This window comes from Hoplias malabaricus, chromosome Y (genome assembly GCF_029633855.1).
Source record: "Hoplias malabaricus isolate fHopMal1 chromosome Y, fHopMal1.hap1, whole genome shotgun sequence".
NCBI classification, from domain to species: domain Eukaryota; kingdom Metazoa; phylum Chordata; class Actinopteri; order Characiformes; family Erythrinidae; genus Hoplias; species Hoplias malabaricus.
The window spans coordinates 78,150,169-78,163,328 of record NC_089820.1 but is presented as its reverse complement, the minus strand read 5'-3'; the positions used below and the strand labels follow the sequence as shown (position 1 = coordinate 78,163,328).

At 40.0% G+C, this 13,160-nt stretch overlaps 2 protein-coding genes across 2 annotated transcripts in view; both read right to left on the bottom strand.

Annotated features, from left to right (window-relative positions):
- The window catches only part of LOC136679108 (phosphatidylinositol 4-phosphate 5-kinase type-1 gamma-like), a 48,024-nt gene extending 44,222 nt beyond the window's left edge, over nucleotides 1–3,802 (bottom strand). The window contains exon 1 of the mRNA XM_066657410.1: nucleotides 3,607–3,802. Within this exon, the coding sequence (XP_066513507.1) occupies nucleotides 3,607–3,691 (85 nt within the window). The 5' untranslated portion in view covers nucleotides 3,692–3,802. The remainder of the gene's footprint in view (nucleotides 1–3,606) is intronic.
- Nucleotides 3,803–6,954: 3,152 nt separating this feature from the next.
- LOC136678360 (phospholipid hydroperoxide glutathione peroxidase-like) lies at nucleotides 6,955–12,959 on the bottom strand. Its single transcript, XM_066656395.1, has 7 exons — nucleotides 12,832–12,959; nucleotides 10,721–10,815; nucleotides 10,119–10,263; nucleotides 8,636–8,787; nucleotides 7,725–7,749; nucleotides 7,582–7,641; nucleotides 6,955–7,295 (listed from the first exon to the last, which is right to left on the bottom strand). The coding sequence occupies exons 1-7, from the start codon at nucleotides 12,895–12,897 to the stop codon at nucleotides 7,263–7,265; spliced, it is 576 nt and encodes a 191-aa protein (XP_066512492.1). The 5' UTR covers nucleotides 12,898–12,959; the 3' UTR covers nucleotides 6,955–7,262.
- Between the last annotated feature and the right edge of the window lie 201 nt (nucleotides 12,960–13,160).

The window sequence follows — 13,160 nt, the reverse complement described above, 5'->3', positions numbered from 1 at the left end:
CAAATCCATATAGAGATTTATTGTACAATTTACCACGATTATTTTTGATATGTGTATTTTTGACCCTCATAGATTAGTGACATGGCTGGAACTGTAAATATGCTACAGTATTAAAGCTGGGATGTTTTTTCTAATGTTACCGGGAGCTTTTTCCTCTCTCGTTTTCTGAGCACTGTTTGTATTTGGTGTGTGACAACACAGTTTTACGTTTTCAGAACAGTTATAAATCTTACAAGATACCCATGGAAGGCCTATTAAATGTGTATCGTGATGTATGTCAGTGACAACATATGGTAATTCCTAGTAACTGCCATATACCTGTCCCTGTGGGCACAACATCTGTGCCTCAGTGGGTCCTGCCCATGTGCCAAGCACTGGACCTATAATAAGGTGGTTGTATTCCAAATTGTACGTGTTCTACCATAATACACTATGTGGCTGAACTAGCTGTTTTCTTTCCACCTGGACTTCACACCTCAACTCAATGACCTTGTGTATACCTGGAAAAGGTCTGGAGTCATGTGTGTGTGTGTGTGTGTGTGTGTGTGTGTGTGTGTGTGTGTGTGCGGCTGCCAAGATCTAAGCAGGTATGAACACACTGGTGTAGCAGTCAGGCAGAAGGAGGAAACCAGGCCAAAACACACACAAACATACACACACAAGCTTGTTTCTGCGAAATGTGGGGACATTACATAGAGTTCCATTCATTTTAAATAAACTTTTAACCATTTAAACCATTAACATCTCTGTTAATGTTAGTACTACCAGTTTACCCTACCCCTGATCTTAGCTCAAATTTAAAAGTGGTCTTCATATAAAATTGTAAGGATATTCATTGTGGCCCCTACTAGTAAGACATGTCCTCACAATATGTGTGTTTAAACAGGTTTGGGTCCCCACAATGTGATATATTCCTGGTGCACGCACACACAGGGTTCACATTACCTTCAGCCATGAAAAGAGGCCACATTACTTACTAAACCAACTCCAAACAACACCCCATTATTGCAGCAAAACTCATAACACATTATTTTGACTAGTGATTCTGGGTGATTAAGGGTGGTTAGTAAAGCTCAATACAAACAGAGAGGACTCTCGGGAGGTTATGTTTTTCCAGGCTGTGTTAACATTTGTCAGAATAGTCAATGAGAACCTTTAGTATCGATCAATACACTACAGCACACAGCAAACACAGAGCAGCGCACCCCACTTCCCACAATAACCACACAATAAATTCTCTCCAAACACCACAGTGAGGATACCAGGGAGGACGTGAGCCCGCTTTGCTTCAGTAACAGCTCTGCAACGTTCTGTAAACCTTGTCCAAGCTTGCAGCAATGTTTACACAACGTGGACAGATCAGTTCATTGTACTGCAGGTAACTAACTACACCCTCATTTTCTGTCATCGACTCTTTTTACAAAAGACTAGAGCACATACCCAACAGGCCACATTTAAAAATGACATCCCTGGGGAGAAGCTTATATCACGCAGCTCTGATCTAGGCGTTATTACAGTCACTCCCTTTTCTGTAAGAAGTGTGACTAACAGGATGAGGGATGCGGTGTTCTGAATTTAGCGCTGAACCTAAGGTCTCTGTTACCAAGGGCACACTGTCCAGTATAGAGAAGTGACTTTGACTCAGTTCAAGGACATAGTTTCAAAGACGTTTTCTTTTTACAGTGGCAGCGCTAGGAACCAAGAGTCACAAATCAAATATAGGCTAATTATAGGAGCAGTTAACGTACACAAGCCTTTTGAGTTTGTCTAAGTAATTTGAATCAAGAAAGAAGGCTGTATGTTCCTTGGTGACATTGTTATTTTGTTATTGAAAAGATTAAATATTAAGCCAAAATAAAGGTAAAAGTGAAGCACTATTGCTATTATGACATAACTGGACAGCCCAATACTTTTGGAGGAGAATACCAACCAAGTACCGTGTTCCTCTATGTTATCTATAAGATGCCCAAGTGAAAAAAGAGAGGGAGGACAACTATGCTCCCAATGATGCCACCATAGATGGATGAGGACATCTTGTTTGCATTTTAAGGGCATCAGGATTCAGGTGGAACTCCTCTTAAGTTCTTTGCCCAGGATTGTTTTGCCATCAAGCTTTATCTCAAAGTATCAGAGTCATTTCTAGCATTGTGGCAACACCAATTCCTGTATATACACATGTATATATCTCACTCATGGAGAGACACATCCTGCTGCTACACACGAGGCCTCATTACAAGCAGGCTTGCTTTACAGACCAGGTATAATCAGCCATTCCCAGCAGGACACTGAAATCTACCCCTGCAGAGTCTGCTGCAAAACCACAGCATGGCACAAGCCCCAGGGATGCACAGGACCTGAGAGAGACCACCCTCACCCGTTTAAGGCACACAGCCCCAGGGGAATACTGCAGGAAGAAGCTCGCAGCTGTCAACATAGCACTTCGCTGCAGCTCTGTAACTGCACGGCTTATCTAACAGTGAATATACCCAGTGTTTTCACTCTTTCTGCCAAGGACACCCTGTAACACAAGTGTCCTTCAGCCCACACTGACCAAGTCCTACTGGCTTCTACAAAAAACAGTGGGATATTTTTAGACTGGGTTAAAGTCTACAACAGACATAGAAATAAACGGAATGCTAGGTTTAGGTACAAAAGAAAAACAGAAAAGCCCATTTACTATTACCCTTGTTAGATTATAAACAGGCTCTACTTGGCTGACATATGTAAATGACCTCTGTTCTGATTGGCAGTCTAGAATTGTACCTGGCTCACACATAAAACAGTTCATGCTAAAACACTCATAACAACTTTAACATAGGAAGGAAGGGCTAAGATGCTGTTGATTGAATAGATATGAAGGAATAGAACTAAGTAGGTCTATATATTTTATATTTCTGCCTTTATGAAATATTATATTTACAAGATGAAAACACTGGATTTACTGAAACAAGCATCAATAAAAATGCCATAATATAATAAAATTTGCAGTGCTAACTGGTTATAAATTGTAACTATACTGTGACCACATGATGCTAAATAATTTGGGCTAAAGTCTTTTTAATTTCTCTCATACACTTGTGTAAATATATAGAATATTAGCATAAATTATGCAATATCTCTAAATGAATAAACAAATGTTTAACGCATATCTTCTGCTATATATTTAATGTCTCTGAGCACAGAAAACAAACCCAAATTCATTATTTCCTGCATGCTTTACTGTTTCTGATCAACCTGACATTATAGTGACACCTTTAGTTTGGATGTATCAAAGATGTATCAAACATGGCTGCCCACATGAGAGACCCATTCAAAGGAGTATAAATATACCACTCCACAATTGGGAGAATTAGTAAAAATAATAAACAGTCACTGTCCTTGAAAGTGTTTACGTAATACAAAAACAAGTTCCTTTAAGAAAAGCGATGGAAATTCTGTTTTTTTCTACTGTAATTCGCTATTTCAGCATCATTAATGCCTCCTGAGCGTCAAAAATACGTTTCTACATAGTTTTCGCGCCTTTAGAATTCACACAACACGAAGGCAAACCCTATTTATCGTGACACAATGAGAAACGGTCAAAAATAATCGTTCCTCGGGACAGACCTTCCATGCTGTATCCCACTCCGACCACCGTGTCCGTCTCCTGCGAGGAGCCCGCGGCTGAACTCGAGCTCTCCCCGGCCTCCATCGTCCGCGCTCACGGTGAAGAAGCAGCCGGGAGCCAGGAGCTGGTCATTGGCGTAGAGATAGATGTGTGTCCGTATATTATTAAACTCTACATATTTGCTTCTCCGAGCTCTTTCACTGTCCACTGACAGTCCCTCTATCTCTGCCTCTGATGCTGAAGAGCAGTAAACGAATCAGATCACTGAATGACCGATTCTTTTCAAATGAATCTTTTCTGCAAGTGTTGAACCGATTCTGACTTGAACCGAACAGAAAAATCTGCGCCAGGGTAGCCTTACCTTTTGGTCTCAGGAGGCCAAAGTGCAAGTGGTGGATCCACGGCCAGAATCCTTTACAGCGGTGGGTATAAATATGACGTCTTTGAAATAAGTATGGTTGTCCTGTGTGTGAACCGATGAATCATTTTTCAAAAATCGGTTCACCAAAGTGAATCCGTTCACCCTCTCTAAAGCCATAGAGCCCTGCGACCACGTCATGCACCCCGGCGGGCAGGTTGTTGGCGTCAGAACAGGACTAGCTTTCATATGACGTCAAGACCTTATGAAAACATGTGAGAACAATCCGAATTTTATATAATTTGCCACACTTGAACGAGTCTTTTGGGATCCAGGTTGATGCTACACATGAAATGTTAAAGTGAAAGGCTGTGGCTTAACTGAATTTTGTACAAAGAATACAGTGAATGTAAGGCCAAAGCCTTAATGAGTCTCATCTCCCTTCATAGTGTACTATGTAGGACATGAGCAAACAGTTCCTACCAAACCTCATAAAAAAGTAAAAGAAGGCCAGGCAAGATGCTGGACTCTCTCTGCTGTGCACTTTATAAAGGAGCAGTCAGGCATCCGGGATCCAACTTAATGAATACGTTTCTACCAGACTATAACCCATGGAAGCAAATCTGTCTCATCTGATTTTGAAATATTACCACTTTTGAATTTGTAGCACTGAATTTTTCTTGCACTGAAATTATGAATCTGAATATAATTGGGGTGGCACGGTGGTGCAGCAGGTTAGTGTCACACAGCTCCAGGGGCCTGGAGGTTGTGGGTTCAATTCCCGCTCCGGGTGACTGTCTGTGAGGAGTGTGGTGTGTTCTCCCTGTGTCCGCGTGGGTTTCCTCCCACAGTCCAAAAACACACGTTGGTAGGTAAATTGGCGACTCAAAAGTGTCCGTAGGTGTGAATGTGTACCTTTCTGTCTGTATTGCCCTGTGAAGGACTGGCGCCCCCTCCAGGGTGTATTCCCACCTTGCGCCCAATGATTCCAGGTAGGCTCTGGACCCACCGTGACCCTGAACTGCATAAGAGTTACAGATAATGAATGAATGAATGAAAATAATTGCTCTTGAATAGAACTCATGAAATTTTAAGAACATGTTCACGGTTATTATTCAATTTTAATAAATTCAGATTAAAAAATGAAAGCTAAAAAACATTCAAAAAATATATTTCGAAGTTTCTCAAATTCAGTAGACGAAATTCAGATCCCAAAATACGAGTCATAAAAAAATTCAGAGTCACATCCGGGACACCAAGAATGGGCAATCGATTCATTTGGATTTTCTCTTTCACCTTAAATGCTGCACTAGTTTCATTCTGTCGCCGCTAGATGACGAAATACGAACACAACTTCCACACCGTGGAGAAACTACACGTTTAGCTTCCTTCCGCGGATATTATTTCTTTATTTTCAAAGTATCTCAGGAATCTGAAAGGTTCACTAAAGACACAATAACAGACTATTGATATCCTCAAGATGTAATGGCCCTGTGAATATAGCGTGTGATGAATATGTGGAAACATGAACTGTGGGGTATATGTCCTATGGCATTTTTATTTTTTAATTGTCAGATTATCAAGAATCTGAAACTGATATTACAGAAGGTGTAGTACAAATATAATATCCCAAAGTTCAGAGTTTAATTCATAAAGTCGGTGTGTATATTAACAATGTCTGGTTATTTCTAATATTATTATAAATATTTATATTGGAGATTGTGTTTGTAGATTATTTATTTGTTGTGACAGTGCTTCTTGGCCATACATTTAATACCATTGAAAAGCCTGTTAATTTACCTTTTCAATGGTGCCATATTTGTAAGGAACATGCGTTTGTGGGAGGAGCAGTGGAGCTGAGTGTGTGAGATGCACTCATGAAAAATTTGCCAAATCCTCTCCGCCAAAGACAATTACACTGTACAACCTATGTTTATAAGTAATTTCTTCAGTTTTATTTGTATAAGCTCAATTTCTCAGTGCTGTTCAAATGAAAGTTAAATGTACATATGTTTAAAAAGACAAAGGCTTTCACACACACAGTCACACATTCACTCACACCTACGGACACTTGAGTCGCCAATCCACACTCCTCACAGACAGTCACCCGGAGGAAACCCACGCAGACACAGGGAGAACACACCACACTCCTCACAGACAGTCACCCGGAGCGGGAATCGAAACCACAACCTCCAGGTCCCTGGAGCTGTGTAACTCGTATTTTGGCGTCTGAATTTCGTCCACCGAATTTGAGCAACTTCGAAATATATTGTTTGAATTTTTTTGAGCTAAAATTTATCTGAATTTATTAACCTTTAATAATAACAGTGAAAACGTTTTCTTGAAAATGTATGAGTTCTGTTCAAAATTCATAATTTTAGTGCAAAAAAAATTCAGTGCTACAAATTCAAAGGTGGTAATATTTCAAAGTCTGATGAGACAGATCTGCTTCGATATAAGCCTCTTACTGTAAAATACTGTAGCGCATTTAGAAATGTAGTTCAGTAGTGCCCTCTAGCGAGAGAATCTAAAACTGAAGGCAGCAGGCTCTATAGTCAAAAATCTGTAGACAACTGGGGGGGGGGGTATTCCACAAAGCAGTTAACTAGATGACTTAAACTTGGGTTTAAATTAAGTTATCTGACTGACTAAGAAATCCTGCTTTGTGGAACACCCCCCTGCTTGCCTAACACTGTCACCTACCCTTGTTTGTCACTCCTTTGCTGGAATAGCTACTTGTACCGTTGTGGAAGAATCTGCAGTTGTGAGATGGCAGCCACATTAGTGAGGTCAGGTACCAATGCTGAAAAATGAGTTCTGGAACACGAACACCATTTCAACTGAACCCAAACCTATTGGATAGAGATCCATTCCAGATAACACACTTCCACCGCTCCATATCCCCACTGCTTCAACTGTCTAAAAAAAGCTCAGCTCAAATATCAGAGAAAAAAAAATAATCCCACACAACAAAGTGCAAATTTCACTAGTATTTTTATTACTGTTATTGCTAAAAAGTGAACATTTAAGTGCATGACACTGGTCGACAGAACTTATGTAGGGCTGGAGATAGTAAGCCTGCACTCTGCTGGGACGTCTGGGTATTGCTGGGTCTTTCCCGAAGGGAGGTTTGCACGCCAAGGTTTCATCAGGCCAGTCCTACCTGCGGTCAGGTTTGAGGAAAGGCCGTCATTAATATGGGAGGAGACCTGCAAGAACCCAGTGGGCACCAGAAGTGCAGGGGGGTGAAGAAGACCATTGAACAGTAGGGACAGATGGAGGGTCAGTGTAGACTAGTTACATGTATTTTGGCAGATCCTTTTCAACGACCTGTGTATGATAAACAAATTACCTGATTACATTTACAAAAACACACACACACACACACACACACACACAAAACACCATCTAGAGAAGTCCATTTTAAATGTCCATTTTTATAAACACCACTGAAATAAAAACGTGCTGAATAGATTTCTTCGGAACAGTATTTCTCTTTGTAAATAATACAGAAGGTTTATGGATGCCTGTTCTGTTGTTTTAAGCCCAATACCATTTTAGAACCTTTATTTTTAAGGTTGCACTGGTAAATATCTTTCCTGCTCATGTAACTTACACTGGGATCATCCATTGGTCCGTATCGCTTCACAACCTGGCCCTCTCTGTCGATGAGGAACTAGAGATGAACAGAAATAAACAACTCATTCTAAACAATTCAAGTTTGACACTTAATTACTCAGTTCTGTAAAATATATTTACCTTGGTAAAGTTCCATTTGATGTTACTAAAAAAAAAAAGCAAGGAGAAAATTAGTTTCAGAACATTTAGGGGTGATAGTTAAGTACAGTGGAATCTCTACCTGCGAACTTGATCCATTCCGTGACGTGGTTCGTGAGTGGAAAAGTTAGTTTCTTGAGTCAATTTTCCCCATTAAAAATAATGGAAAAGCAATTAAAGCGTTCCAGCCCCCACCCCGAAAGTCACCCTTTTTGCACTGATATATGTTTACAACACTCTCAAATTAGTAAAAAAAATACATGTAGCGTTACTAAAAATAAAAGAGAAATACATTGGTAACAAAAATAAAAAAGAAATAAAGTTGTAAGTGGTTACACATCGCTACCTTGAAGACGTGACGACTGGCTGGAGGAGTAACACAGGCACTGGCTGTATGACGGGAGGTGGGGGGTGGGTGGAATAACGGAGAGTAGGTGGGTGAATGTGGGGAGACGAAGCGTAGATACGGTTTAACTTAGCACAAATTTCGATGTCTGCTATTTACACTAATGTTAAATTGCTAAAGCTACAATTTGCTAATCTTAAAAGCTCACTCAAGTCTGGGCGCTGGGAGACTCGCCTATTGGGGTCAGTGGCCATTTCCAGCCGCCGGCTTGGTGGAGGCTCGGGTTCATTTCTAGAGTCAAGGTTCGTTGGTGGAGGCAAAAAATATTCAAATGCCCGGTTCGTATCATGGAAAGTTCGTTAGTATAGGTTCCACTGTACTGACACAGGAAACAAAAACAAGCTGATAAACGTCATACAACAACAGTGTTGCAGGCAGAGTAGGCATCCTACACGTTTGGAAATATTTTCATGTCATTATATACATTCCTAATAGAACTGTGTGTGTTCTATTTCAAAAATAAATAAATAATCCACACTGAACTCACTTTCCCAGAGTGCCTTTTCCCTTCGGCTGTTCCTTCATCCACTTCCAGAGAGGATGGGCATTATCGCCGTTCACATCAATCTTACTGAAGAGGTCAAACTCCGCGTTGTATCCTTTCGCAAACTCTTTAATCTCCACTTCTGTGCCAGGCTCCTAAAGAGGAGAAAAATACAAGAGTCAATTTTATTTATGCAACAGTGAACCTCTCTGAGAAGCTCACGTGGTGAACATTAGAGATACTGCATTAACGGCTTTGGAATGACTGATACGTGCATTCCAGCGAAACGATTTCAGACATTGTTTGAATTTTTACGGCTTCAATTCACTTTTTACTTTACATTTTGCAACGCAGCTTTGGCGAGTGCTTTTCCTCTAGTGGATGAAAGGCCATGGCCAAAGGAGATTATGATCCATTTACTAACTCCCTTTGACTTCTGACCTTCTTACAGTGTTCAGACAACAGTAAGTGTATTTTGATTTGTTTGTAGTAAACACATACCCCATGGGCCAATCATATGGACATAAGCCTCGCCTTGGAACACAATACAATATCACTGTAGAGTCTCCTCAGAAAACCATTCTAACCCAAGATACGAGTCTCTAAGGAGGAACAGTTCTCTTCTATGCAGCTGTTTGAAAGATTCAATAGCTGTTTGTTGTGCTCTCGTTTATTAAATCCTTTTTACAGTTCTCTAGCTTAGACCTCTTCAGTTTTTTCAACTTGATTCAACAATCCACTGGAATCAATTTGTTCAAATGATGAAGTAAAAGTAGGGTGACCAGTCGTCCTCTTTTACCTGGACATGTCCTCTTTTTTAGACTTTAAAAAATGTCCGGGCGGAATTTCACAAACATCCAGGATTTTGTTTTTCTAGAGCTGACATAGAACTTCGAGAAGTTTCGTTCACAAACTAGTCCCGCCCTCCCCCACTCCGATTGGTTCGCTTGAGTGAGAAGGGGGCGTGGTGAAGTAGCCTAAAATCTTCTGATTGGACGGTCTGACTGTAGAGCTACCGTTATTGGTCGATAACCTTCTCTGTAAACATTTAATTGGTCAGTCTGCACGTCAGTAGTTCTTGTTTACGTCAGGCAAAGCTCATGTACCTACCCTCATCTCGAGCAGCTGTGCCAAAACGTAAATGTAAGTTCGTGGATAAATTAAAAAAGAAAGTCCCATGTTTAATAAAGGCGTAAAGGTCTTAAAATCACACAGAGAAAAAAGTTTAACACTATAATCATATTCTCCATGTTTAAAAAAAACAAACAACAAAACTCACTGATAAGTAACACTTAAAACGGAAGACAATATGCAGATGTCTAACAAAAAGTGCTTTTGTATTTGCCCAATGGCTCTTATTAAGTGTTAATGAACATTAAAAACGTGAATTATTCCTTGATTAAAAGCAGGAACAGAGCACTAACCGAATGAAACACAAACACAAGGTTTACGGTCTACGTTTGATCAAAAATGGGCCCAAACATACCTGCTTTCCAAACTGGTTACAGGGGAAGCCAAGGATGCGTAAACCTTTCTCAGCGTACGTGACGTGCATTTCCGCAAACTGAGTGTAGTTTACAGGGGTTTTCCCTCATTTAGAGGCTACGTTTGTGATGATACACACAAAGCCCCTGAGGATAAAAAGATTAAAAGTCATTAGAGCTGCATGACCGGGTTTGAAAATAGATAAACATTAATGATTACAATCATAAGAAAATAACTGGACGATCAAATCAATCATTTTTCTTATACGCAGACACACACACGTTTTGTTTGTGAGTGTAGTGAATAACATCACTACCAACACACACAGGGGATTAAACATTTCCTGAAGGAACACCACTGTGGAGCAATACAAGTTATGAGCCCAAAACATCTTTATCATATCCCCAGTGTCCTACATGGTTTAAGAGTAATCCACAGAGAGCAACTGGTATAAATAACAGGTTTTGCTGAAATTAATAGGTGCAGAGGGAAGGGATTTCATCTCCTGCACTAAGCTGACATCCTGGAGTTATCTGCACCACTCTGAAGAGATTACTGCTTGAGAACATTTACAAGCAAAGAAAAAAAGCACGGTCTCCTCACCTGTATTTTTCCAAAGACACTTCATTTCCATCAATGTCTATGGCAGAGAACTCATATATAGATTTGGCATTTTTCCAGTCATTGGCCTGGGCACACTGCAGTAAAAGAGAGAGGTGGGGTGTCAAAAAAATCAGGGACAAGACGACACAATGAGTAGACGTGTGAGTGGGAGACAGGGGAGTAAATAAATAAATAAATAACTGAAGTCTGAGCATTTTCACATAATCTGAAATAAATTTAAAAATAAATAAAAATCATCATTCGTTCATTAGTCTGTACCCCGTTATCCAGCTCAAGGTCGCGGTGGGTCCGGAGCCTGCCCGGAATCACTGGGCGCAAGGCAGGAACACACCCTGGAGGGGGCGCCAGTTAAATACAAATATAAATAAATAAAAGCTTTTTTATTCTGTGTATATGCAGCATTAGAGAACCCTTTTGTCCAGCTGTCCAGGGCAAAGAACTAATACCATGATATGAGTAAAGATTAATTAATATGAATTAATTTAGATATAGCTCTGCTTTGGTACAGTTTTATTACACTTTACTACGCGGACTGACGTTACACAGGACATTCATCAACACAAAGTCATTTCAGTCGGTCATGAACAGGACGTTTTCCAATATTTCACATATTTAAAAGATTCCATCTCCTGATAACACACAATCTAAAGCAAAAGCACGGGGATTTAATGCAGTTGTTGTGGGAGATTAAGATCAAGCCTGTATGGTCAAAGCTAAACAGATTGCACAGTAATCCATAGGCTTATCCTGTGAACAAACAAGCAGTTCCTGAATAGTGATGCCATACGACACTATGCATATTTACAGCAAGTACATAATACGTCATAAAAAAACAAAGTGAAATTGCATTGCAATCTGAACCACAGTTAAAAACAACTTACACCATTTAAGATAAACCTGAAAAACCCCAACCGTAAAAGCAGGTGTGGAATATGATGTTTCATCATCGTCATCGTCACAAACTATGGCTTAATAGATTGTTCTAATCATGGGGATCATCAGCACTTCCAGAACACGGAATTAATACATGAATCATAAAATACACAGCTGTAGATCAACTGCAGAAGCAAACGCTGTTTTTTTGTGTAATCACAACACTCACTTAAATGCAAATAGGAAATTCATAAATACCACATAAATACCACAGTGGTTTGACATGCAAATCAATGGACTTACACTCTCTGTCCTACTGCAGGCGTGTTTTTTTTTTTTTTCTTTTTTCAGATCACCACAGAGGTATTGGATGGTGCTTCATCACTCCAGAGAATTCATTGCCTCTGCTCCACAGCCTATTGCTGGAAAGGGCTTCTTAGCTCTCTTGGCACTGTGCGTGGTGATCTCAGTTTCATGTGCTGTGCTCCTGAACATCCGATTTTATTCTACGTGTGTAAGGTGTATGTGCACAAATCCTTATATGCGAAACAGGTGCACCTTAAAATAGAATTATGAAATATAAAATACTGACAAGCTGAGACAGAGGACCCATCCAAAACCGCATACTACTTACTCTACTGTGTATACTACACTAACGAAGGTGTTGTTAAAGTCTGTGCTTTAACAGCCAAAAGGACTTTAAACCATGCGCACTTGCTCCTAGAAAAGCTAGAAAGCCTTTCGCGTTTAATCTCATATTTTTAGCAGTTATAACTCATTCAAAAACTAATTATGATCATGTACTAAGCCTTCATGTTTACAGTTTTACAGCATTACAGTTCCATACATTTATATTAAAGTTGTCATGTCACCTCAGCCAACGTTAGATATCTTCAGGTCTAATTAACACACACTCCCGACTCTTACAAATGTAATAGGGTCTGTTAAAAATATGTATATGTATGTATTAAAAGATATACTTGAATACAAATACTAAGACGTCGTTTGAATTAAGTTACCGTTAATAGTGCCCGCACTGCTCTGCTGACTAAGCTAAGCTAACGCCCATCGGAGTGAATTAACGGGAACACCAGCGGACTTTCCCAAAATAAACACACAGCTCCACACACTCTAAACATGGTTGGACTCGCCTGAAAATCGAAGAAAAAAAAACGACACGTTAAATGAGGCAGTAAATCAGTGGTGTGTTTACTCACCATGGCTCTGGCGATGCTCCTTCCTCCGAGAACACCGAGCAGAAGCGCCTGGCGGACCAACCGCATCTCCCACGGATTACACTCGCTAAGCCCCGCCCCGCTCTGCTTCTACGCCTATCATATCGCACAACACATTTAACCCCCGCCTCCTGTCTTCTTCTTAGCCAATCACATCTTTTTGCAACAATCAGAAAATATTGCTCAAACCGCAACAATCAGAAAATATTGCTCAAACTTGAGAACTGGATCCTTTTCATTCTTTCATACTTTTCATTTAATTAAAACATTTAAAATGTGTTGTATATTATTTATGTTATATATTTTATATC